The sequence below is a fragment of the Sporothrix brasiliensis genome (genome assembly GCF_000820605.1).
Source record: "Sporothrix brasiliensis 5110 chromosome Unknown Cont19, whole genome shotgun sequence".
NCBI lineage: Eukaryota > Fungi > Ascomycota > Sordariomycetes > Ophiostomatales > Ophiostomataceae > Sporothrix > Sporothrix brasiliensis.
The window spans coordinates 3,547,208-3,573,390 of record NW_024467138.1 but is presented as its reverse complement, the minus strand read 5'-3'; the positions used below and the strand labels follow the sequence as shown (position 1 = coordinate 3,573,390).

At 58.6% G+C, this 26,183-nt stretch overlaps 7 protein-coding genes across 7 annotated transcripts; 3 read left to right on the top strand and 4 right to left on the bottom strand.

Moving 5' to 3' along the window:
- Positions 1 to 92: 92 nt before the first annotated feature.
- On the top strand, positions 93 to 1,772 carry SPBR_00475 (uncharacterized protein; the record flags this gene model as incomplete). The annotated part of the gene is made up of 2 exons (XM_040758794.1): positions 93 to 401; positions 462 to 1,772. The coding sequence occupies 2 exons, from the start codon at positions 93 to 95 to the stop codon at positions 1,770 to 1,772; spliced, it is 1,620 nt and encodes a 539-aa protein (XP_040618793.1).
- A 211-nt stretch (positions 1,773 to 1,983) lies between these two features.
- On the bottom strand, positions 1,984 to 3,398 carry SPBR_00613 (kynurenine aminotransferase; the record flags this gene model as incomplete). The annotated part of the gene is made up of 3 exons (XM_040758932.1): positions 1,984 to 2,375; positions 2,454 to 2,555; positions 2,618 to 3,398. 3 exons carry the CDS (start codon positions 3,396 to 3,398, stop codon positions 1,984 to 1,986), a joined length of 1,275 nt encoding a protein of 424 aa, XP_040618792.1.
- A 905-nt stretch (positions 3,399 to 4,303) lies between these two features.
- Positions 4,304 to 5,407, bottom strand: SPBR_00775 (autophagy protein; the record flags this gene model as incomplete). Its single annotated transcript, XM_040759094.1, has 2 exons — positions 4,304 to 5,076; positions 5,158 to 5,407. The coding sequence occupies 2 exons, from the start codon at positions 5,405 to 5,407 to the stop codon at positions 4,304 to 4,306; spliced, it is 1,023 nt and encodes a 340-aa protein (XP_040618791.1).
- Positions 5,408 to 8,502: 3,095 nt separating this feature from the next.
- On the top strand, positions 8,503 to 15,507 carry SPBR_00005 (RhoGEF group protein; the record flags this gene model as incomplete). Its single annotated transcript, XM_040758326.1, has 2 exons — positions 8,503 to 14,512; positions 14,579 to 15,507. 2 exons carry the CDS (start codon positions 8,503 to 8,505, stop codon positions 15,505 to 15,507), a joined length of 6,939 nt encoding a protein of 2,312 aa, XP_040618790.1.
- A 579-nt stretch (positions 15,508 to 16,086) lies between these two features.
- On the bottom strand, positions 16,087 to 17,697 carry SPBR_00501 (alpha-1,3/alpha-1,6-mannosyltransferase; the record flags this gene model as incomplete). Its single annotated transcript, XM_040758820.1, has 1 exon — positions 16,087 to 17,697. One exon carries the CDS (start codon positions 17,695 to 17,697, stop codon positions 16,087 to 16,089), a length of 1,611 nt encoding a protein of 536 aa, XP_040618789.1.
- Positions 17,698 to 19,736: 2,039 nt separating this feature from the next.
- Positions 19,737 to 21,675, top strand: SPBR_00367 (Ras family GTP-binding protein rho1p; the record flags this gene model as incomplete). Its single annotated transcript, XM_040758686.1, has 5 exons — positions 19,737 to 20,402; positions 20,473 to 20,888; positions 20,946 to 21,168; positions 21,225 to 21,359; positions 21,427 to 21,675. The coding sequence occupies 5 exons, from the start codon at positions 19,737 to 19,739 to the stop codon at positions 21,673 to 21,675; spliced, it is 1,689 nt and encodes a 562-aa protein (XP_040618788.1).
- Positions 21,676 to 22,664: 989 nt separating this feature from the next.
- SPBR_00116 (ATP-dependent RNA helicase DOB1) lies at positions 22,665 to 25,988 on the bottom strand (the record flags this gene model as incomplete). Its single annotated transcript, XM_040758436.1, has 1 exon — positions 22,665 to 25,988. One exon carries the CDS (start codon positions 25,986 to 25,988, stop codon positions 22,665 to 22,667), a length of 3,324 nt encoding a protein of 1,107 aa, XP_040618787.1.
- Between the last annotated feature and the right edge of the window lie 195 nt (positions 25,989 to 26,183).

Sequence of the window (26,183 nt, the reverse complement as noted above, 5' to 3'; positions counted from 1 at the left end):
TATTTTATTTTTATTTTATTTTTATTTTCATATTTTCGCTATTATCAACAGCCTTGCTCTGCACAGCACTTCTAATACAACTGTCCGCCAAAATGACAATCCCCGAATACTCCTTCTTCAATATCGTCGACGGCGCGCGCCGGCCGGCTGCCGCTACCACTGACGGCGCTGCCCAGACGCACCACAGCGTCGACCCGCGAAACGAAGAGGAGCTCTGGCCATGCCCCATTGCCACGACGCAGGACCTCGACGACGCCATTGCGTCGGCCAACGCGGCGTTCTCGTCCTGGTCGCAGACGACACTGGCTGAGAGGCAAAAGCTGCTTGTGCGCATAGCCGACCAGATCAAGGCGCACGAGGACGAGCTGACGGACATCCTGCGGCGCGAGACGGGCAAGTCGGTAGGTTGCTGCCGTGGCGTGAGCGGTCGGCGGGGCGTTGCGCGGGACTGACCCAGACAGAAAATCGTCGCGGCCGTCGAAATCACCAACACGATCGACCAGACCATGTACTACTCGACCACGGGCCTCGAGGACGAGGTGCAGTACGAGGACGACGACGTGCAGATCCTGGCCACGCACCCGCCCCTGGGCGTCGTCGGCGCCATCTGCCCGTGGAACTTCCCCCTGATCCTCTGCAACCTCAAGGTGATCTCGGCGCTCATCACCGGCAACTGCGTGATTGTCAAGCCCAGCCCCTTTACGCCCTACACCGTGCTGCGCTGGATCGAGCTGTGCATCGAGCTGCTGCCCAGGGGCGTGCTGCAGGCCGTGAACGGCGGCGCGGACCTGGGCGCCCGCATGACCCAGCACGCCGGCATCCACAAGATCAGCTTCACGGGCACCATTGCCACGGGCAAGCGCGTCATGGCCAGCTGTGCACAGACGCTGAAGAAGGTGACGCTCGAGCTCGCGGGCAACGACGCCGCCATCGTGTTTGCCGACGTCGCCGACGAGCCGGGCCGTCTGGACACCGTGGTGGCGCAGACCGTCGGGGGCGCCTTCTTCAACGCGGGCCAGATGTGTGTGGCCACCAAGCGCGTGTACGTGCACGCGTCCATCTACGACGCGTTCTTGGCCAAGTTTGTCGCCGAGACCAACAAGAACTACGCGCCGGCCGTGCCCGCAGCCGATGCCACCGACGACGCGCGCCGGGGCGACGACAGCGTGCCGACCGTCTTTGGCCCCGTCTCCAACAAGATGCAGTACGACATTGTGCGCAGCATTTTGGAGGATGCCAAGGCCGACACAGGCGGCGGCAAGATTGTGGCGGGTGGCGAGGTGCTCGCGGGCAACGGCTTCTGGATCCAGCCGACGGTCGTGGCCGAGCCGGCCGACGACTCGCTGCTGGTGCGCGAGGAGCAGTTTGGGCCCATCATCCCCGTGCTCAAGTGGACGACGGACGACGAGGTGGTGGCGCGGGCCAACCTTGCGAATGCAGGACTCGGCGCGAGCGTCTACTCGACCGACGTGGCCAAGGCGCGCCGCCTGGCCGACCGGCTGGAGGCCGGGTCCGTGTGGATCAACGCGAGCGAACAGCCGAATGTGCGCGCGTGGTTCGGCGGCTTCAAGGACAGCGGCTTCGGCGGCGAGATGGGCAGGCAGGGCCTGCTGTCGTATGCGTACACAAAGAGCATCCACATCCCCAAGGACAAGAAGGCGGCGTCGTCTGCGTCGACATCAGAGGCCAAGGAGGCGACGGTCGCCAGACCGGCCACAAAGCCGGGCACAGCGTCCAACCCGTTCTCGGCCCTCTTTTCATGCTTCAAGTAAACATCGTATCGCAGGAGGAAAAGGGGAACAGGAAGGGGCAATGATGTCACAGGAGGGCTGGTTGACGGTGTCTCTAATTTGATCAACAAAGCTGCGGAATGGTTGCGGAATTCTATATGTGGACGCGCACCTGCGCGCCGACTGTATATTGTTGTCGTTTTTCTCTTCGATATGTTCCTTCTCTTTGTACTTGCCGTCTTGCTGTCTTCCACTACTGAATAAACTTCTTCAGACCGCGCAGACGCTCCTTGGCCGTCTCCAGCACGTCGTCCGGCTTGCACACGGCAAACCGCAGGTAGTCCTCCACAATGTTCGCGTTGGCCTCGGTGTAAAACTCGGTCGGCGGGATGGCGGCCACGCCCAGCTCCTGGATCAGGAACCAGCACAGCTGGAAGTCGCGCGGCCGGCTGGCGACGTGCGGCGGGAAGGGATAGTCGGCCGGCAGCTTGACCTTGCTGAGGTTGGCCAGCACAAAGTAGCCGCCCTCGGGCTCCGAGTAGGGGATGTCGAGCTCGCCCCAGATCTCATTGAAGCGCGCCAGCTTGCCCTTCATTTCCTTGACGCTGTCGTCCCAGAAGCCCTCCGCGTCGGCCTTTTCGAAGCCTACGGTAGTGAGTGGTCAGTAGATGCCGCTGTACAGCATGTTTCTCGTCGTGGGTGGCGGGGAAGGGGAAGAGTTACCAATGGCGCACGCCTCCTGCAGGGGCGACACCGATGAGTAGCAGATGCGCGTGTGCGCCGCTGACACATGCTGCAGCAGCTCCGGAGGGCCGATGAGCCAGCCTACAAAAGTCAGGTCCTGTTCACCTCTCACGACAACCACCCGCTTATCACATCCCACTCACCAACCCGCCAGCCCGTGGCGTAAAAGTTCTTGCCGGCTGAGCCGACCGTCAGCGTCAGCTTCTCGATCTCGGGCGACAGCGTCGCAATGCGCGTAAACGGCGTGTAGAACAGGCGGTCGTAGACCTCGTCCGACAGGATGATGATCTGGTTCTTGAGGCAGATGTCCGCAATCTTGAGCAGCTCGTCCTTGGAAAACACCTTGCCCACCGGGTTGTGCGGCGTGTTGATGACAATCATCTTGGTGCGTGGCGTCACGGCCCGCTCCAGCTCCTCAAAGTTGACCGTCCACTCGCCCGCCGACGACGTGCGGTCGGCGCCGTCCGCCGGCGGGTGCATCGGCACGTACACAATCTTGCCGCCGGGGATCTCGATGTTGCTAATGTACTGGTCGAAAAAGGGCTCAAAGATAATGACCTCGTCGCCCGGCTCGATAAAGGCCATGAACGCGCTCAGCATGCCCTCGTTGGCGCCCGTCGTGACGGTCACCTCGGTCTCCGGGTTCAGCGGGCGGCCCCAGAACGGCGTGTAGGCGTCGGCAATGGCCTTGCGGAGGCGTGGCCGGCCCTTGGTCGGGCTGTACTGGTTGCACTCGACGCGGTCGAGCGCCTCCTTGGCGGCGTCCAGCACAAACTTGGGCGGGTTGTACCCGAAAAAGCCCTGGCCCATGTTGACAATCGGCTGCTTGGGCGACGCAGCGGCGGCCTCGTTGACAATCGTCCAGACGTCTTGCCGCTGGCCAGAGACGCGGGCGGCCGGCTGGAGCTTCTTGGTGGACGCCATGGCGGGTGCTGCGTAGAAGCGAAGCTGGCGACAATGCGGGGAAGATGCGCGAGTGACAAACGACGAAACCTGCCTGGGGAGAGGCTTTAGACAGGATAGACGCATTTGGGATGCAGGAGCGCCAAAAAAGAACAGAAAAGCCCGTATGTGCCGTGGATGCCGTGGGTGGTCAGCGACGATTATAAAGCCAGGCCTCGCGGATCGAGGCGACGGAGAACGAAACTCTGACTCGGGGTGCTGTTCCGTCTAGGCGTGTGAATTCCGCAATCGGGCGCGCCAGCAGTGCGAACAAGTCAGTTCCGTTGGAGAGCAACGAATCGCAGTGGCTGACCAGCCAATGACGTTGTTCCTGCAGCTGTTGCGCCATAGCGACTAGCACGCATAGCGCCGGGACGAAGATAGGCGTCAGACAGGTGCAACAAGCAATCCGAAAAAGCTTCTTTGCGCGATGCACTTAAAACTTGGCGGGGTCAAATCAAGTCGACACGTTTGTGGTCAACAACGCTCTGAACAGAGGCTTGTGTCACCAATCCTCTTGCGGTAACGCGAGTCGAAATATGCCAAGATTCCAATGTGGTTTAATAATAAGTAACGGTTGTCTTGAGTTGCTGAGACAAAAGATGCAAAAACCGTGTTCCAAGAACCCATCCTGATAGAAATGTCCCAATGAATGCCGAGCAACAGCCAAAAAGAACAATAATGAAACAGACAATGAGCAAAGGAGAATATAAGACGAATGGAACAAAACGAAGGGACAGCAAGCAGACCAGAGGACCGAAGACCAAATGACCAAAAGACCAAAATACATATATCGACAGGAAAAACGACCCATAGTGGATACAGACAAATCAACATAACGCACAGTCCAATACAACACAAGCCCCTTCAATTCACACACTCACGGCTCACACAGCGCTGTAGCCGCCCCGGCTGCCGCTGCCCTGGAGAGTGTTAATCAGCCTCCGCACCCAGTCCTTGAGCAGGAACGGCGCGTCGCGCAAGGTGTCGATGTGCGGCAGCAGGTCCCAGCCGCGCGCGCCATACCGGTTAAAGTTGAGCCAGGAGCCAAAGATGAGGTACGCCGCCGTGCCCAGAAACACCAGGACCACAAACCACGTGAAGAAGCCCCAGTGGTCGCGCCGCCCGTCGGCCGCGTTCTCGCACGCGTACTTGGTGTACCACGTCAGCCGCAATGTGCCAAACGCGCCGTCGGCGTCGTGGATCTCGTAGCCGCCAAACACGAGCGCCGGGTTCTCGCCCTCGCGCGTCAGCTGCTTCTCGCCGGGGTGGTCCTCGCGCGTGCTGAAGCCCGCATCCACGAGCGTCTCGTTCGCCACCGTCTGCGGCGGCTCCGCCGAGCCGCCGCCCGCCGCCCCCTCGTACTCGTCCACCAGCCACTCGCCCTCGGTGCCCGTGCGCTCCTTGTCGCACAGCAGCTCCACAATCACGCGCTGGTTCTGGCGGTCCTTGACGGCGCCGTCGAGCGGGTACCGCCCGCCCTGCAGCACCAGCCGCACGCCCTCCTGCTGCGCGTCCGCGTTCGAGTCGGCCGTCTTGAGGCGCGTCGCCTTGTGGTCGAGCGAGCCGCCGCCGTGGTCCGCGAGGTTGCCGGCCAGTGGAATCACCTGTGTGATGCTGGTCGTTCCGTCGGCCGCTCGTAGTCGTTTTATCGCGCATGCTTGTCGTTGCGTTAGTACGTGAGCCACGTATAAGTAAAACAACAAAGAATAAAAAAAAAAAAGCAAAGATGTGAACCCACCCCAGCTTCCGTTTGGGCACTCTTCTCCCTTGGGCACGTCCTCCTTGCGCTTCAGCGGGCCGCACAGATCCAGCGTGTACGTAACATTCTGCTCGGTGGGCGGAGTGTGCTGCGTCGTGACGACGGAGTGCGGGCCCCGGAGAGGGCTAAAGTCGAAGATCTGCTTGTCCGCGACGACGCGGTCGCACGCCAGCATAGCCGCTGCCGGCTGCACGGCGGCCGCGAGGGCCACGCTGAGCAAGAAGATCATGCTGTGATGCCGTCAAAGGATGCTTTTGCGCACCAGCCAATGGAGAGTACTGTGGGCGAGGTGACCAGTGCACGTGAGTCGAGATTGGGAGGGTAGGTGTCGAGGAAGACGGAAGCGAGACGCGACGGTCCCGTACAGTGTCAATTAGATGGAAGCCGCACAAGGCACAGCAGTCGGCGTGATGCTGCTATCCAGGCTACCCGTCGTCAAAGACGTATCGAAAGTATCTCGGGATCGAGGCGGCCAACTGTAGTCTTGTTGTCGGAGAGGGGCCAAATATAAGGCGTTTGTTGGCGAGTTGGATGAGACGTTTCTTTGTAAACGGCGTTGTGTGGGAGAAGAAACGTAACAATGTCAAACGTGATAGTTGATGGCCATCGAGAGAGGTCGTGTGCTTGGAGCTGTTGGTGGCTCGTAGTGTTGTCGAGAAGCTGCTTACTCGACGGCGGTTTCCCGGGAAAACAGGCTGCCTGTGAAAGGGAGCTCCCATATTAGGATAAGCGGGCATTCGATGATTCCGTCATAGGACATATCAGCACGTGACACGTCACACCCAGCGCTTGATGACATAATACGCTAGCTCCCTTCAGGATATTGACATGTGCCGGTCCGTGTGCTCCCTGCAGCTACTGCATGCCCCTGAGAAAGCCGTTACATCGCCGACAGTGCAGCCCGGTGAGTTTGTGGGCCTCAACGGACGCCTGCCAATACGGCAGAGGTGTCGTGCGTCGTACGCCGCACAACATCCATTTATTGGCCCAGCTCGCTGGATCAAGCCGCATCATTGGCCGCTGTTGTGCATGCAGATCGATAGTGTTTGCAGCAACGTGCAGCCGAGCCGTTTACAAGAACAAAGGTTGCGCAAGAAGGGCCTGAACTGAGACGATTCTCACACGAGAGAAAGAAAAAAAAAGGGACAAAAAAAAGAACAAAATGGGGAGGAGACCGACTCGCGAGGTGGACAAGACGAATACTCGACAACTGCCACGGATTGCTGTTCGGCAGATTTGCTCGTCTGCCGTCGAAGCGAGTAGAGCTTGCACTGTAGCTGGCCCGATCCCTTGCCTCTTCAGAGGTCAGTGCCATGTGTGGCCGGCCGATTTGTCCGGTTTGTCTGATGCACTCGTGCAGTTTTCCTAGGGATGGGTGCCCATGCACCGTACTTTTGTGATTGTGCGGCTCATGCAGCCGGTGCCAACCTGGGCTCGGACCCTGCTGCAGAATTTTTCTCTGCTTCTTTTTCGGCCTTTATACGAGAGCTCTGTCGCCTGATCGTTTCGACTCCTTCTAGCCAGGGCGCGGACATGTACACTGCTGCCGTTCACTCATTATCACGCTACATCACAGCGTTGATTATAACGCAGCGCCAGTGATGCAAACACGGAAGACGGAATACAGACATCTTGACAGTTGTCAATATCTGTAAACGTACGACATCGTCGTTTGATGCCATAATATGCTCCACATTGCAGACAGCGTGATGGCGCCCGTTAGTGCCAGGACCCGGCTCTTGCCCTGGCAGCGCCAGCCAATAGGAGTCCCATCCCTGATTGAAGTGCGGGACAGGCCAGGGAACCAGACTGGAAAGAGCTAACAGGAAGTGAACGGGAGCCGTGAGAAAAAGGGAAAGTGCCAGGGGGACGCGGACGCATATCAGGAAGGCACGAATGCGCCGTGACAGGACACGATGAACAGGGGCGGGGGTTCTGTTCTCTGTTCTCAGGGAAGGAACGGCCAGGGCTGGGTGCGGCATCTCGCTCATCCAGAAAGGGTAAACAGAACAGCATCTACGTCGTAGTCACATCGGAGTCCTAAACACAAGTCAACAGCACACCAACGACGCCCCTGTCGACCTGCTTCACGGTCTCCGACCCACGATCGCAGCCATCAATTTAACTTTTTACCCACTCCAGCTGCTGCGCGACTGGTTGACGGACCCTGCTTCTCCACGCCACGTCGCTGGCCCCCAGTTCGCTGCAGCTTTTTCGAAAATTGTGTGCATCCGTTTTGGACTTGATTATCACCTCTCTTATGATCTGCCTTTTCTGCATCCTGGTCGTCACCTCTGGTCTCCTCTCACCGTGTCGCCGTCCCGTTGCATCGGCTGCTCAATCTCACTGTTTCGTTTTGGCTCTGGCCATTGCTCCACCGACCGGCCTCAGCCTCGAGTTACAATACTTCGAATGACCCCCGGTTTTGGCCCATTTCTCAGATTTGATGCACGACGATCACTTCCTCGTGGTTTTCTAGCGACCCTGTGAGCGTCGCCCGTGAGTGGCAATGCCTTTTTTCTCCCGCCTCGCCCCTTTCCCAGCCCTCCAGCACTCCCATCCTCCTGTCGTCACCTGTCCCGCCCTCTAAACAACGCGCCCAGCTAACGCGACAGTACTTTGCCGGCCCAGAAACTTTTTGTCTGTAGGCGATACAGCACAGTGTGCCGGTGGTTCGTTGTTTGCCGTTTGCGTGAGTGCCACCGAATTGGACTCGACGAACGAGGTTTCCTTTTTTTCTTTCGTTTCGATGCGCACAAAGTACTGACAGACCTGCAGTTTCGCGACGACAGCATCGAGACGTAACGACATTGAGACATAATTTTGAGACACAATTTCGACAATCTCGCATTTTCCTCGGGCTCTCCTTTAACGGCGCATACCCACGACGATTCTTACAGCTATTGTACGTCCGCCGCTCTCGACACTCCTTTGCACCACCTTGAAAGCGTCCAAGCTTTTCCTCTTGTTGTACTCTGTACACCTGTTTTATCGTCTCTCCACCGCGGTGTCCTCTGCGTTTCAAACCTTGCAGATTTGCTGCTGTCTCATACCGCTGCTACAGCCTCAGTTGTCTAACGCGACAAAAGACAGGACGCACTGTACCTCCTATGCCATGCCCGTGATCGCTACGCCCACAGCCCTACGACCTTGTGCATGAGACCGTTCCTTGTGGTACCCCCAATTGTGCGACGCCGTCTTCAATTCTCCGGTGACCGCTGAGGTACGACATATCGATACACAGCCGACGAAAGCGATCTACGAATCCCACCTCTTGCAGCTCCGTGAATCGGTGCGGACATAGATGCACGCGTAGCCGGTACAATGCCCTGGCAACCATTGCCTCACATTGCGTTCGCAGTAGCGACGTTTCCCTTTGCAGCATCCCACCCCGAAGACCTCGTCCTCGAAATCGGCGATGAGCTCTACATTATCGAGGAGACCACCGACGGCAGCTGGCTGCGTGGCTATCTGCTGAAGCCGCCGAGCTTGCTGGCCGGTCTGACATCTGTCAAAGGTCAGACCCTCGAGGCACGCGTTTTCAGCGGCATTTTCCCGAGAAGCTGTGTCGAAGTGCGCGAGCTACTTGGCGAGTCAGTAGCTGGCGACGAAGACGACGAACATGAAAACGACAAAACTGCCGCCGACGTTAGCGACGATGGCGCAGGTGGCGAAAACCAGACGGGCGATCCCCACGGCAGCGACTCGGCAAAGAGTGGCATCGCTGGCCAGCGACCCGCCAAGAGGCGTGAAGCCCTCAAGGAGCTCGAGCTGTCCGTCATCAACGGCACCGCCGACGGCTATGCGAAGAGCAGCCGCACCAGCAACCCGTCCTCGCGCGCTCGCTCCATGGCGACTATTTCGTCCCAGGAGCGCCTCTCCGTCCCGGTCAAGCGCGACCCAAACGCACCGCGCCCACAAGCACCCGTTCCCATGCTTAAGATTGGCGACGAGACGCCGACCTCAGCAGCCGAGCCGCTGATCGACGAGATCGCCTCCTGCCTGCGCGAGTGGCACTCCACCAACCTACACGAGCTCCTCCTCACCCGCCAGTACCACAAGCTCGACATCCTCTCGCAGCTGATTGCGTCGCTGAACCTCGCCCGCCAACAGTTGCTTCACAACGTGCTGACGACCTGGGAGTACGGCATCTTACGTGAAAAGACCGTGTGGGATCTCGTGCGTGTCAACAAGCTCTGCGGCGGCGAGGTCATTGTGCGGGACCCCGTCCAGCGCGGCCGCATCCTGACGGGCGACGACTCCGTGGTCGAGATCACACAGCTCCAGTCCATTATGAGCATGCTCAGCGAGCCCCCACAGCCGCATGTTGAGCCCACTGCCCTTCATCATTTGCTTGTCGACGTCAAGGGCTTCGCGGGTGCGTCAACCGAGGACACCACGCTGGTGCTCAGCCTCGTTGGCCGTGTGGCCGGCAGCCTCGTCCGTCTGTCTGAAAACTTTAGCATCAGCACGCCGCCCGGCGGCTCCATCAACAATTTGACCAAGGGCCTCGCCTTGCGCTCTCTCTTTACCGACCTCTCGTCTGCCGACATCGGCGAGGCCCCGGCCCTCGACTCCGACCTCTTCCTTGTTGTGGCGGTTCGTTCGGCGCAGCAAATCTCCACTGCGGCCCAACCACACTCGGGCAAGCCAGCCTCCCGCTCAGGTTCAGGTTCGCACGGCCACAGTGCTGGCGCGCCCATGAGCGGAAGTGGTGCCCCTAAGGACGGCAACCGCCCGCCCCTGTCCAGTGGGAACAAGTCGGTCCGGAGAAGTCTGATGTGGTCCGGCAAGAGCAGTCGTGCCGCCTTGTCCCGCTCGGCCAACACGAAACTCGACTCGCTGAACGAACAAGGCGAGGACCGCCCAGGAACCGGTGGTGCCCCGGCCAGCCGCGACGGCCACTCACAGCCGCCGAGCACAGCTACCTCCAAGAGCGCCGGCCGGAGTTCATTTGACGGCTCGGCAGGCCACTACATGACGACCGATCGGATGACGGGCGTTGGTGTCCTGAAGCTCAACGCCATCATGAAGCAGCAAAACGACGAGGTGGAACATGTGATCAACATCTGGGCGCCCGGTGACCGCGTCGGCGAGAAGCAACAGACGGGCGATGACTGGGATCCGTTGATCCAGGAGCTCATGCACAGCAGGTCTGGCCAGTTTGAAAAGTCGCGCGGCTCTGAGCGCGTGCAAGTGCACCTCCGCGCCTTCAACCACCAAGACGCCGATGTTCTTATCCGAGCTACGCCTACACTGCTGGCTGGTGTCGGCAAGACCAACAAGATGGGCTTCTCGGGAGCACCGACGAAGCCCCGCTCCGACATTTATGTGACCTTGCAGGATGCTATGCTCAGCCGCCAAGTCCAGTTGTCTCGTTATGGCACAAGCCCGGCAGCGCTTCCCAACGGCTTGCACGGTAACAACCTGCAGGTCACACTCGAAGTGCGCCGCGCCAATGGTGAGCGCATCGACAACTGCATCTTCCCCTACTCCAACGGCGAGGGTCTCAGCACGTGGCGCTCCTTGGCGGCGGAGAGAAGCGAAGGCTGGCGACAGACTCTGCGTCTGTCCCTGGTGCCACAGGACGTGTCTTCGGCACACGTGGTCATGTTCGTCGCGGATATGCCCAACCCTCCATTTGCCGTGGCGTACATGCCGCTGTGGGACCAGTCAGCATTTGTGCGGGACGGTACTCACTCTCTTCTCTTGTACCGCGTCGACGAGAATACCGTTGCACCTCGTCCACCGGCCAACGCACCGCCTGGGCGTGGTGGCTACCTTTCCCTGCCGTGGGCTTCCAAGGGCCGTGGTGACGCGCAGTCCGAGGTCACTGGCCCGCTGGCTGCGCTCCGCGTCGAGTCATACTTGTGCAGCACACGCTTCTCGCAGGACCGTGTTGTCCTGGGTCTGCTGAAGTGGCGCGAAGGCCTCAAAGAAAACGTTCCGAGCTTGCTCCAGCAGCTCATCTTCGTTCCCGAGATTGAAGTCGTGAAGCTGCTCAGTGACGTGCTGGACGCCCTGTTTGCCATCTTAGTCGACTACGCTGGCAACGACGAGTACGAGGACCTCGTCTTCACGGCACTTGTGCGGGTTCTTGATATCGTCCACGATCGCCGCTTCAACGTTGGTCCGCTTGTCGACCACTACGCCGAGAACAAGTTCAACTACCCTTTCGCCACACCCTGTCTCGTTCGATCGTTTACCCGTCTCCTCGCCAAACCCACGGAGCCCCAGATATCGCGTAAGCTCCGTGCCACGTTCAAGGTCGTCCGCCATATTCTCAAGTTCATCACACACGCGCGCGACCAGCAAAAAGTCAAGGAAGCAGGCATCGGCATCACCAGCTCGAGTCCCGGTTTCACGCGCCACCTGCAGAGCATCTTCAAGGCCCTCGAGGCCATGATGCGCAACACAGCCCCCGTTCTCGTCGGTAGCCAGACGCTGGCAGTCCAGCACTTCCACACATGGCTGCCTGAGCTGTCGAATCTGTTGACGACCGAAGAGATTTTGCACATTGCCATTGACTTTATGGACGCGTGTGCCAACGTCAAGGGCAAGCTCGTACTGTACAAGCTGGTCCTGATCATCAACTACTCCCGTCTGGAGATTTTCTCTCACCCGGAACAGAGATCTGCACTGAGCGCCAATACAGTTCGCTGGATAGCACCGCATTGGGGCCACAGCGACGAGGTTACGGAGCAATGGAAGGAGCAGGTCCGGCTCTGCTGCTCCATCCTTGCTAGCCAGATCGACCACCTCGGCCCCGAGATTCCCGACTACGTACCAAAGATCCTTGAGTCGTACCTGGCCATTCAGCATTCCATCGAAACTGCCGCTGCTGCCGCCGGCGCCAACACACCAGCCAAAACTCCACGAACGCGTCTGTCGCTGCTCTTCCCGACGCAATATCCTTTCGCATCACGACCGGTCGCGTTGCCAGAGAGCGGGTCCGAAGACTCTCTGGATGGACGGCCGCAGCCCACTGATCAGCAGAAGCTGCTGCAGCGCCAGCAGCAGCAGCCCGTCTTTGACGAGGCTCTAGTGGAACTGTCCGCCATCCTGTCTGCTGTGTCAAACTCACCAAGCGGCATGCAGCTCGAATTGGCCGACGGCGATCTTGCTGTCATTCTCGAAAATACGCTGCGCGTCCACATGAGCATCTTGCGCGGCGAAGCCTTCCCCTCGACGTGGCTGAGCACCCACATATTCCACCACAAGTCGATTATGCGTACGCTGCAATATCTGTCCACGATTCTCCTGGAAAGCTTTCTGCCCGACCCGGATGATGCCGAGAGCTTCAACACGGAGCTATGGAAGCTGCTCTTTACGACTCTGCTGATGCTTGTCAGCAGCCCCTCGCTCGCGCTCGAGACTTTCCCAGAGCAGAAACGGCGTGCGGTCTGGAAGATTGCAGGTGACGTCCGTGAGCACGGCGCGGATCTGCTGCGCCGGACGTGGGAGGCCATCGGCTGGGATGCGACGGCCGATGAGCAGCAGCGCTACGGCCTCAGCAAGATGGGCGGTTACCAGGTTCAGTATGTGCCGACACTGGTCGGCCCCATTGTTGAGCTCTGCCTCAGCGTGCATGAAGGCCTGCGCCGGATGGCGGTCGAGGTGCTCCAGACTATGATTGTGAGCGAGTGGACGTTGAGCGAGGACCTGTTTATCATCCAGGCTGAGATCATCGACTACCTTGACCACTACTTCAAGACGAAGCCTCTGACCGAGAGCATTCTGCAAAAGCTGTTTGTGGGCGAGCTGCTCGCCCGGTTCACAGCTCTTGCCGATGTTCCTGACGAGCCGCTCTACACGGCGCTGCGCGAGCTCATTGCTACCATTGACGAGTTCCTGGATCTCTTGGTCGCCGTCCACGGTGGTGACGGCGGCGGCGCAGTGACCGGCTCGTCGGCAGCCGGCGCAATTGCATCGGCCGGTGGCGCCAATAGCGGTATACCTGCCTCGGGCGAGGCGTCCCACCTGATCAACCGGCTGCGGCTGATGGAGTTCCTCCGGGACATGCAAAAGGAGGAGATGTTTGTGCGTTACGTCCACCAGCTGGCGTCGCTACAGGCAGCATCGCGCAACCATGCAGAGGCTGGCCTGGCTCTGCGTCTGCATGCCGAGCTGTACGAATGGGACCCGCTGCGTACGGCACCGGCGTTGTCGGACCCGCCGTTCCCAGCGCAATCGCATTTTGAGCGGAAAGAGCGCATATACTTTGACATGATCAAGCACTTTGAAGAGGGCGAGGCATGGAGCAGTGCTCTGGCCGCCTACAAAGAGCTGCAGGTGCAGTACGAGACGAACATTTACGACTTTTCCAAACTCGCCCGCACCGAACGCGCGATTGCGACCGTGTACGAGACCATCGCCAAGAGCGACCGCCTCGTGCCCAAGTACTTCCGCGTCATGTTCCGCGGCCTCGGCTTCCCGGCCAACGTGCGCGACAAGGAGTTTGTGTACGAGGGATCGCCAAACGAGCGAACAAGCGCCTTCACGGACCGCCTGCAGGAGCAGTACCCGGCAGCACAGATTGTCGTCATGCCGTCGGCGCCGGGTGCTGGCGGTTCTCGTGCTGGCTCGGGCCTGATTGCAGGTGCCGGAACGACGGCGACGGAGGACATGATTGAAGACATTGTGGAGGGCCAGTTCCTGGTGGTGTCCGCCATTAGCCCGCACCGCGACCTGCGACATCATGTCTTCCAGCGGGCCCGTGTCCCGCAGGTCATTCGCGAGTATCTGGTTTCCTCTCACCCGCAGGTCTTCTCGACCTCGCTCAGCCGCCAGACCACAGGCCCCGTCGCAGAACACTATGTGCACAAGACAACGTACACGACGGCGGAGGTGTTCCCGACAATTTTGCGGCGCAGCGAGATTGTGACTGTGGGGGAAACGCGACTGTCGGCCAAGGAGACTGCCCTGGAGAGGATCTTGCGCAAGACGGCGGAGATGACGACGGTGGAAAAGAAGGTGGCCGAGGGCGACTCCTCGCCGGAGACGGCCCAACTCCTCCTGGACGCGATCAGCATCTCCGTCAATCCCTCGTCAGAAAGCAGTGTGGTCAGCTACCGCGAGCTGCTTCCGACAGGCGGGCGCCGTGGCAAGCAATCGGGCAGTGACGTTGCTGAGAAGGGTGAAGACGACGACAACGACGACGACGACGAGCTCGACGAGGATGATGACGAAGACGAAACGCCGGAGATGGATCCGCAGGAGAATGCCATCAAGATGGCGCTCGTGGACCACGCGATGATGATCAAGCGCAGTTTGGCACTGCTGGCTCGGTCGTCCAATGACAGCCTGTCGAGCCACGCGGACGATCTCATGCAGTGTATGTATTCTCTAACCAGCCATGTACTGTTTTCTCTTTTCCCCTATTAATACGTTCGTTCTACAGACTTTGAGGCAACGTTTGCCCCGGAGATTGCCATATTCACCCCCCAGGCCGTTATCGAGACCACGACCGCATCGCCAACGTGGCCCCGCTCGTCCCCGACTGAGTCTGCCACGCCTAGACTTCCTGATGTGGCTTCCACTTTGGAGGGCACAGCCAATGGGCCAAGGCCAAGCGGTGGTCACGCCGTAGAAAGCGGCGGTGCCGTCGTCGAGGAAGCGTCGGCGGTGCAGCCGATTGCAGCACTGCGCCAGGGCCGCGGTACGCGCCTGTCGTTCCTCGGCGGCGGCGCGACGACCAGCCGCAAGCGTGACAGCATCCACATGTCAAACAGCGAGGGCACGATTCACGAGACGTCGCGCAAGAGCAGCGTTGGTGCCGCCGAGATGGATTCGGTGAGCGAGCACAGCCGCAGCCGGAGCAAGGAGAACGTGAACGCAAACGCGAATGCCGCGAACAACCGCCGGAGCTTCTTCCGCCCGAACGGCAGCGACAAGACGCCGCCGATGCCACAGTACACACCCAGCATGGAGACGACGATTGTCGGCGGCGCCCAGTACGGGCATAATAGCACCAACGGGAGCGGGACGCCGCGGCCGACCAAGAGCGGCAGCAGCGGCAGCAACAACTACTACACCACGAGCACGAGCAACAACCGGGCCCCTGCCGAGGCCAACAAGCCAAAGAGCGGTGCGAGCGAGTGGGTGGCGGAGCTGTCGCGCAAGAGCTCGGACCTGACCTCGATGGACCGCAAGCGGAGCATGAGCAGCAGTGCCGGCAACGGTCAGGGCGTCAACAATGGTGTGGGAAGCGAGGTGGACGGCCCCGGGCAGGCCAAGATGGGCAGTGTGCGGAAGCGGCTGAGCATGCTGAAGCTGGGCAAGAAGTCGAGCAAGGCCAACGGCTTTATGGGGGCCGTTGATGAAGAGTGATTGCATGTCCCTGATTTCCAGATTTTCCCCTTTGTCTTTTATTTTAGTTGCATGTCCACACTCATTCTGTTTGCTTTGCGTATATCCCTGTCCTTCAAAGATTTCTTATATGTTCTTTTTACCTTTCATGTATACAAACCTTTCTATTCTCTGTTGTTATTCACTTCATATTCCTGCTCTTCCTGATTGTTTCGTCTCCTTTGTCTCTTTATACTGTACCTACACCCCACGTGTACTTTTGCGGTCCTTGTTTTTTAGCCATTTTGTTGTCGCTATCCTGTCGCTGGTGTTTTCGGATATCTTGCATTGCCACTTTTTGTTCGCATTTTCAAACATTCTAGCCAAAACACGAAGCCATATTTTGTGATACTGATTCTTTGACGTGTTGGTCCGGCTGTTCAAACATGTTCTTCTCGTTGTTATATGGATGATGGTACAATATGGTATCTATTGTCGTGACTTGATGTAACCGTATCCTATGCTAGTACGTGGTATATTACTCCATAGAATAGCTGTGCAAAAGTAGCTGCTATATAATTGTGAAGTGCTGCTGCACCCACGACATGCCACGAACTCGAGTTAGAATATCTTCTTCAGCACGGCCACAGCCAGCGCCAGCAGAACACCAATGAGCGCCACAGCAGAAAAGAGGAGGGTGCTGATGGATGCAGACGGCGTTGCGGTGGTCGTGCCGTCCGCCACACGAACCACAATCTCGTCGAGGATGCCGTCCAGCCGCGCGGCCATCTGCGTGTCGGCAAACTGGCTGCGCACGCGTGTGCGGCCGGCGTCGGCCATTTTCTTGCGCTGGGCGTCGGTCAATGCGCCGGGGATGCCGGTGCCCGGCAGGACCTTGGCCATGACGTCTGTCCAGGCGGCCACGTCGTCGGCCGAGCGCAGCCAGCCGGTGGTGCCCTCGACGACGGTCTCGGTGGGCCCGCCGGAGTTGCAGGCGAGCACGGGCAGGCCGGCGAGCATCGCCTCGAGGGGCACGATGCCAAAGTGCTCGTTGGCGGGCGTGTAGACAAGCAGGCGGCACGAGGGGCTGTGCAGAAGCAGCGACTTGAGGGCGGACGGGACGGACAGCAGGAACAAGACCTGGACGTCGGCGGGGATGCTGAGAGCGGTGACCATGGTGCGTGCGGTGGCGGTGCGCAGGCCGAGCTCGGTGGCCAGAGCGTCGAGTTCGCGGTGGTAGCCGACGTTTTCGGCAACGCGGTTGTCGTAGCCGCCGGCGACGACGAGGCGCTGGGGGGAGGTGCCGGTGGGCAAACCGGCAAACGCACGGATGGCCAGGCCAATGTCCTTTTTGCGCTCAAAACGGTTGATGCTCAGGACAAACGGCAGACCCTGCCACAGGTCGACGGGCGCGTCCCTGTTCTGCTTCGTCTTCTTGTCATTGCTGTTGTTGCTGGCCCGCTCCTGCTCTAGTGCGTCCTCCTGCTTGATGTCGATGCACGGGTAGACGACGCGCAGGCCGTTGTCGTCCTCAGCCACCAAAGGGTCGATGCCCACCTTGACCTTGGCCGCCAGCCGCGGCCACGTCGCCGTCACCACCGACTTGGTAAACCGTGAGTTGACGGCCACTGCGTCGGAGAAGCCCATGCTCCACTGCTCCAGGGCGTCAAACGGCACCCGGTACAGCCGCTTCCACCACTTCTGCCGGCCCTTGGCCAGGAGCAGGTCTGGGAAATGGCAGTAGAAGAAGATGGGCGTGGTTGGTGTCTGTTGTGCAGCGCCACCATAGGCGCTGCCAAGACTCCGCAGCAAGGGCAGTCCGGCCGACAGCTGGTCGACAAAGTACGCCGTGGCGCCCAGCGCCGCCAGCTCTCCCGTCAGCCATATCTGCAGCAACAGATGCACCTGGCGGGCAATCGCGCAGAGGATGGCAAAGCGGCCGAGGATCGACGCCGGCACCACGTTGCCGCCACGCACGCGCACGTCCAACACTCCCGTGCCCGGGCGCACCTCGTCAAAGCAGTGTGCCGGGTCGCAGTGGCTCGTAAAAATGACCACCCGGTGGCCGCGGTTCTGGAGGCCGACGGCGGCGTCCACGACAAGCCGCTCCGCACCGCCGATGCCGAGGTCCGGGTGAAAGAAGACGACCGTCTTTTTGGGCGATGACGGTGATGATGGCGATGGCGGAACGACGGACTTGGCCGATGCCGCCTTTGATGATTTGACCGCCATGGCTGTGTCTCGTTGTGCGGAAGAGAGGGTGGGCACGGGGTGCAGAGTGGTGATGCACCAAGACGTGTAGTTTGGAGCTTTTGGAGAGCTGACGCGACAGGTTGCAGATTGCCTTTCTGGGCCAGCTCCAGCACTGTGCGCAGTGGTGACAGTGCCTGAAAATGTCCATAATCCCACTGTATTGCACTGTACTGCACAGCGTGGGCTCTTCCATAGAGCCCAATAGCTCTACACGTATCTTAGTCCATACAAAACACAGCTATCAGACACGTCTTGCAACAAGACAGAAATCAAGAATAGGTTATTCTGCTCGCCAGGCACTGGTACCTTGACAAGTGTGAAGAGCACGAAAGGTAGGCACCTCGAGTATTTCTTGTCTAGTAATGCTTGTCGGTGTGCTTGCTCTTGCATTGTGGAGCTTTCTGCAAAGACGCCTGTAGTTAGTAGGAGTAAGTCTTACGCCGGTAAGGAGTTGCAGTATTGCTTCCAGGAAACACCCCACGCGACACCCATCGGCGCCTGTTTCTTGGCCGATCGTGATGGAGATCGAACGAGGGGCCTTCAGTCCGCAAAAGCAAGATACGTCCGCGTTTGCTAGGGACCCTGGTCTGTGTCTCGACGAGCAAACATTCTGTCAAATTCTGTCTTTGTGGCACCCCAGACGTTCAAGAGGTTGGCTGCTGCTGTCTATCCACCGTCCAGCCATCGTCGATTATTTCCACTCGACTGCCGTTTGCCGAGTTTTCTCTTTTCTCGGGCCCTCCTCTTTTGTGCTCTTTTCGATCCCGTTAATTCCCCTCGCTCGCGATTCCGTTTGTGTAAAGACGCGGATCCCCGCTGCAACCGTGCTTGGCGTCTGCGCGGTTGTATTGGGTGTGTCCAGTTGTCGGGATGTGTGCCGAGAGGTCCAAGAGCCTGGAACAACGCCGCTACTGCAGGTTGTTCGCCACTGCGAACAAGCATCGACGCGTTTAAAGAGGATCTGGACGCGTCAACATCCACAACCGCAGTTGCATCACAAGCGCGTCGTCGAATTCTGCTTGACATCGGCGTTTCATGTTTCCTATCTGCAAATGTTAGAAAAAAGAGGACGCTTCTTGTTTAAAACGACGAGGCTCGACCTTTGAGCTCAGTTGCCTTTCATGTTCTCTTCCTTCCATCCCATTGCGTCGTCGTCCTTTTTTTTGCTTTCATTTTGCACCGACAACTCACCCAATACCTCATGCCAATGAACAAGGAGCATCTTGTGGTCCAGACCTGCTCCTTGCCAGCCTTTTTGTGGACCTGCCGGCCAACATCCACTGCCGGTACGACTGGAAAACGGGGAACACGGAGAAGAAAAGAGAAAAGAGTGATAGAGGGAAAAGATCTCCTCTGAAAGCGTCGCGATCTTGACCTTGTCCCTCTTTCCAAAAAGGAGCAGCCCAGTCCAAGAAAGGAAGCGTCGACGCCTGGCCTTTCTCAATCTTCGCTCTTGCCCTGCTGCACAACAAATTGCACGCCCGTCCCTTGCCTCTATCTGCTGCTTGTGGCGTTCTTTCCTTCCGTCGTACCACGTTCTTGCCATTTCCACGTTTTCTCCCTTGATGTCCTCGTTCCTGCCATTCCAGTGAAAGAACCGCACATTTTTGCACGGCATCGCTCCTTCCTTGACTGACCAACTTGTGCTTCTGCCGCTCCTTCCTTCTGTGACCACGCCTGTGTTCTTTCCCTTTTAGTCTTTCTCGTCCCTGCGTCCTGCCCTGCCATTCCGGGAATTGGTCGCTTCTCTCACCCCCCCCACGACTCCGAATTGCTTCTTCATTCTCTCCGCATTTTCGCTCTCCTTTGCTGTTTTTCAAATTCCATCCACACTGTCTCGCTGCATCCGTGGAGAGACTTGTATTTTATTTCATCCCTTTAGACCGGTGCGGTCCGGTTCGCTCCTTGGTGTCCTTGCAATCCTTGAAGCCCAGTTTTCTTTCGCCCTTTTTATTGCCTGTTGGTAGCTGTTACTGTTTGTTTCTTTTCTTTTCTTCTTTCGTTTCTCGATCGACAACATGGCGGGCTATTCCGTGGAGGCTACGCCGCCTACGACCGCCGACCGCAAGGAACGCGTGCTCGATCACCAGCACCCTCTGTCCATGTCGCCATCTCCATGGGCCGCGGCCGCACCGCCCACGCCTCAGGATTCGCTCGCATCACCCTGCCAGAGCCCTCCGACATCGCCGTCGCTGAAGTTGGCCGAACCCGTCTCGCCCTCCCCTGGCACACCCGACGAGGACGACAATGTCCTCATGCATGACAGCGGCAGTGCCGCCAAGACGACGTTGATTCGACGCTCAACGCCGACACTGATCACAATTGGCCCCAAAGTTGCCCGTGAGAACCGCATGCAGAACTGGCTGTCCGAGATACCGCCTCCTGTGTCGCCACAAGAACGCTACATCCAGGGCCTCAACCCGGCCGTCGACCACCCGCTGCACCCCCGGCCGCTCCGTGCACTGGCACCCCGCCAAGCACCGTACCTGGGCAATCCCGGTGTGACCGAGGACGACGACGCGCTCTCTCGTTCGTGTGAGAAGCTGGCTATTGACGCGTCCGATAAGGAGAATGCCATGGTCCGCAACAGACTGCGGTCTCTGGGCAGCCCGCCTCAGATTACGCCGACCAACGTGCTGGCCGAGAGGCCTGTCTTGGGATCGAAAAAGAGACTTCTGACAGAGGTATGACTGTGCATACAGAACGAGACCCGGCGTGGCCCTGCATCTGGGATTGCTAACATTGTTTCTACAGGACGCTGGTGACGTCTCTGCACGGAAGCGAACGCGGCTTCTGGACCCTGTACGCCGCTTCTCGCAGCGCCTGTCTTCATCGCTTACCATGTCTTATGGGGCGGCCGAGGAGAAGCGGGACAGTGAGGACCTGTCTCCCGAGGAGGTGGCAAAGCAAAACGAAATGCTCTACAAGTTCGCCCATCTTAGCAAGACGCCATCTGGCAGCATCCGCTCGTCTCTGTCCAAGCGTAGCGGTACCTTCCGTTCCCAAGGGTCCAGCACCATACGCCGTATCATGTCGTGTAGGTTGGCACCTGCTATGCCACCGCCTTCACGCGATGACCGGGTCGGATTCTGGGCAGAAGGGCGGCCTGATATGATTGTCAATGTGGCTTTCATTGGCGACGCTCGCGTCGGCAAGACGGCGCTGATCAAGTGCGTCCCCCTGGTACTCTTCAGAAAGTACAAGAGAAACGGCTGCTAACTGACTAGGCGCCTGGTGTATGGAAATTTCCCCCAGACATACGCGCCGAGCTCCATCCAAGAGGAGACGATCCGTATCATGGTCGACGGCGTCCGTGTCCAGTTGAACCTCTCGGAAGGCGGCAGCGCTCGTGATCCTTGCGAGCCAAGCATACTGGCACTCGGCTGGTTCAGTGTCGTGGTCCTCTGCTTTGACATTGGCCACCACGGCACGCTCCATAGTCTGCAGAAGGTAAGCAGCATACACGGCCACCACAGGAAGGCACACGCTCACCGATTCTTATGTAGTACCGTAATGACATTGCCATGTACGAAGAGAACTCGGTTCTTGTGCTGGCTGGACTCAAGAAAGACTCTCGTCGCCGCTTGCCCCCTCTTCAGCTGACCTTTGTTGAGGACGCCGTGCAGGTCACACCGGAAAAGGTGAGAGATGGCTGCTTTTGACCACCCAATTGTGCGTTGTAGTCGTGGATTCTAACACACACGGCAGGGAATGGACGCAGCCCTGAAGCTGGGCTGCACAGAATACTTTGAGTGCTCGTCTCTCGCCTCCTGTGAGGGCATCGACGATCTGTACGACTACATTGCTCGGGCCGGTGTCGAAGTCCAAAAAATCCGCAGCAAGACGATATCGCGCTTCCGCTTCGAGCGCACGGTCGATAAGGGCATGACCAAGATCGCCGAGGGCGTCCGGTCGATTTTCACTTTTAACGGCAGCTCCGCCCAGGGCATGTCCTGAGCATGCTACATAGCTCGCCACACCGGTCCAAGTCAGACGAAAACGGCATGATGCGATGCTATTGTACGATATACGAGGTATATATGATCGAAAACGGAACACGACAACAAAAAGATAACGAAAAGACAACAAAACGACTGAAAGGAAAAAGGAAAGGAAAACAAAAAGGATTGGGAACGGAAAAGGTCAAGGTACCGTTGCACACTGGTGTATTGGAGGCATTAACTGTATTATGATATATTATTTCTTGGGCTGGATTGGGATTGGTCATCAACTTCGGATCGGTGCATGGCCGCAAAAGATGTCCTGTGATGCAAAATGGTTCTCATGCACTGCTATAACAGCAGAGTTGAGACCAGTATCGCACCGCGGAGCATTGACGGTTTGTATTTTTACAACTGTATTGGAGTTTAACTGTTGAGATACGACAACACAATTTGGTTCATATTTATGTACTTTCAAACATGCACATTGTTGTTCGTCGGAACAGTGAACAGGTGTCATCATGCCGGTTATCTATGTATTGTCCTAACCTAACGCTCTAAAGTGATGATACTATTGTGTCTCGATCAACGCCCGACAAACAATGCCTCCCCAAAAATGCAAGTAAAAATTGAACGTGGCAATAAATGAAACACTCGCAGGATAAAAAGGAGTAAATCGTGGCCAAAATCTGTTTAAAAGAAAATAACATAAGACAAGCAACAGAAGAGCAACCGGATCCGATCCCTACTTTTACAGGTAGAGGGACTGAGCAGCCACAATGCCGCGCTTGATCTTCTCCAGGCTCTCCTCAAACTTTTTTGTAATCTCCTCGCTGCCCATCACCTTGCCGGCCTCGGCCATCTGGCGCAACAGCTCTTCGAGCCGCCGGAACAGGCGCACCAAAGAACCCTCGTAGGCGTTTGTCATTTTGCTGGGGTGTGTCAGTGCTTGTGTCGCGGATAGAAAACGATTGAGAGGAGGGAACGGGGTGCGAGAGCTTAAGCTTACCAAATGTCTGCAAACGAGGCGCCCTTGGCCCACGCCAGGACCGTCTCCATCAGCTGCCACTTGAGGCTGGCCACGTACTCCTCCTCGTTGATGTCCAGCTTGCTCTCCTGGCTGACCTTGGCAATGATCTTTGCCTGGGACTTGATCTCGCGCAGCGGCTTGGCCAGGTCCTCCTTCAGATCGGGCGCCTCCACCTTCTCGTCAAAGAGGAAGCACGTCATGACCGACGCCACCACCTCGGGCGACAGGTCGTTGAAGAAGCGGTTGAACAGCAGCTCCGACAGCAGCAGCTCGTGGCCCTCGGTCGACGAGATCTGGCACGCCACGCGGGCCTTGAGCTGCACCACGTCGTCCTCGTTGATGAAGCCCAGGCGCCGCAGCACCGTCTTGCGCGACTTGAGCTCGTCGAGCTGCGCGATGCTGTGTGCCTGCGCAATGGCCTTCTTCTTCTCCTTGATCTTCTCGCCCAGGTCCACCTTGTGGTGGTACTTTTCCCACAGCTCCGGCAGGATGGGCGAGCCGTGCAGCGGATTCGCGAGCAGCTTGGCCTCGAGTAGCTCGATCTTGCGGATTAGCTTCTTGAACGACTCGTCGTTGATCTTCATGTTCTCGATGGGGTCGAGGACCGGGATGCCGTCGGGGAACCGGCGCTGCACCTCGCGGATGACCTTGCCGGTCCGGTCCTTGCCGGCCGACTTGGTCACATTGTCCGGCATAAAGATGCGCAGCTTGCTCATGGCGACAATGGTCGACAGCAAGCAGGGAACGATCTCGACACGGGCGTCGGTCATGTTGCTCTTCTCCTTGTTGGTGTCCTTGTCCTCCTTCTTGTTGGACGCCTTGGACGCCTTGGAGGCTTTGGACGCCTTGGAGTTCTTGTCGTTGCCGCTCGTGTTGTCGCCGCTGCCGTTGTCTTCGCTCCCGCTCGCGGTGCTGCTGTTGGCATTGTCGACCCACGGCACGGCACCGGGCGCCATCTCACCCAGCGGGAAGCCGGGTGCGATGCTTTGTGCGCTCTTGCTGTCCGAGATGAAGAGCGCCACGTCCACGCAATACGACTCTTGCGGTGGAACCTCGTCCTCGCCACGCTTGGGCGCACGGCGCTGAGAGAAGCTCAGGACGGCGCCCCAGCCAAAGTCCTCGCCGCTGCCCGGCGTCTTGATGTGCACCAGCCGGCCCGGCTGCAAAAACGGCAGGCAGAAGTTGGGGTGCTGCATGACGAGGACCATGTCCTTGCGGTACTCTTCGATGAGCTGCCGAAGTTTGTAGTACTCCTTGACCGTGTTCTCGTCCGGAATGATGGTGCTGTCACGCTCGTGCTGCAGCGCCTTGAGCTCCTTCTCAAAGGCGGGCACGCTGGCGGCATTCTGGAACTGGAAGAAGCAGCGTTCCAGCATGTACTCGGGCGACACCGTCTCGATACGTTGCAGGTTCAGGATCATGTTGTAGCCGAGGTGGAACGCCGAGTTAAGACGATCCTGCTTGCCGGCGACAATGGCCTTGGCCGTTTCGGGCTCGAGCTTGTCGTCCACCATCATGATGACAATACCGCGGTCATCGAGGCCACGACGGCCGGCACGACCAGACATCTGGATGTACTCGGACGACGTGAGCGGCCGCATGGAGACGCCGTCGAACTTGCGCACCTGCGTGAACACGACCGTGCGGGCGGGCATGTTCAGGCCGATGGAGAAGGTTTCTGTCGCGAACAGGACCTTGATCAGGTTCTCCTGGAACAGGATCTCGACAATCTCTTTGAGGATGGGCAGCAGGCCCGAGTGATGCACACCGATGCCCTTGCGAAGCAGCGGCAGCAGGTGTGTGATCTGCGACAGCTCACGGTCGGTCTCGGACAAGGTGTCAATGGCGTTCTCAAAGACCTTGGTGACCAGGGCCTGCTCAGACTCGTTGTTGAAGTTCATGCCGGAGATCTTGAGCGCCAGCATCTCGCACTCGCGCTTGCTAAAGTTGAAAACAATCACGGGGTGGAAGTTCTTCTTCATGATCATGCGAATGATCTTGTAGATGTCGGATGTCGACTCGTTTCCGCCGCCCTTGTTGATCTTCTTGTTCTTGCCGCGGCCGTTCTGTTTGGCGTTGGGGTCGGCCGGATCGGCGCCCTTGTTCTGCTCCACCAGCGCCATGGCGGTGTTGAAGTTCTTCTCCTTGAAGACACCGCGCTCGTCCACGACGAGCAGGATGCCGTCGCCGCCGGCGGGGAAGCAGTAGTTTTGCAGGGGCGTCGGACGGAAATCGGTGTACACGACGTGGCACGCCTGGCGATGGATCTTAGCTATCCACTCGGCGAACTGGAACGCGTTCGGAATGGTGGCCGACAGGAACACGTAGCGGACCTTGTCGGGCAGCAAAATAATGGTCTCCTCCCAGACGACACCGCGAGACTTGTCCCGCATGTAGTGGATCTCGTCAAAGACGACCCAGGCCACCTCTCGCATAATCTCGGAGCCGCGGTACAGCATGGACCGCAGAATCTCCGTGGTCATGACGAGGCAGCTCGCCGTGGGGTTGATGGTGATGTCGCCCGTCATCAGGCCGACGTCGCCAAACTCGCCCATGAAATCACGAAACTTTTGGTTGCTGAGCGCCTTGATGGGGCTTGTGTAGATGACACGCTGGTTGCGCTTGAAGCACTGCGCGATGGCGTACTCGGCGACGACCGTCTTGCCGGCACTGGTGTGCGCAGACACCAGGACACTCTCTTCGCGCTCGATTGACGAAATCGCCATGCTCTGAAACGGGTCGAGCTCGAAGGGATACTCGCGCGCGGGTTCGGCGGGCCGCTTGTGCTCGGAGAGGGGAACGTATTCATAGTTGAGGTCGGGCGGGAGGGCCACCTGGTGCTGGATGTTGTGCTGCAGCACGAGCGACTCGGTCTCCTTCTGCGGGGCAAAACCAGACGCCGGTGCCACCTCACGCGACTCGGCCGTCTGGAAGGTGTCGGTCAGCACAGGCTCGGCCTCGCCGTCCTTCTTACGGCGCTTGTTCTGCTTGTCGACGCCATGGCCATCGCCGCTGGTATTCTCCTCATCCTCGTCCTCGACCTCGTCCTCTTCGTCGTCCTCGTTCATGGGAACATCTTCGGCCGCCGAGGAAATATCGGCGTCGTTGGACGCTTCCCCGGTTGGGATCGCCGGCACGTCCTTGGCGGCTTTGTTGGCTACCTCGGCGGACACGTCGGAGAGGCCCCCGGCCTTGCGCTTGCGGCTGGCGTCGCCAGGCGTTGTGGCGCGGTCCCCCTGCGGCCGTGACGGCCCCGATGCCGGTTTGTCAAAGACTTCAAACAGCTCGTCGATATCCATTGTCGATCCGTCTGCTGAGTGGTTGCTCCGCACGCGGCGGGCGGGTAGGAAAGTGTGTATACAATGTACACAGGCACACCGGCAGCCACTGGAAATCGTCGCGCGGTTGGTGGTCTGGAGGTGAGGTGCTGTTGGTGCAAAACAGCAACGGTTGGGTGAAAAGGGGAGAGAAGGGGAAATGCCCGACTCTTTCCC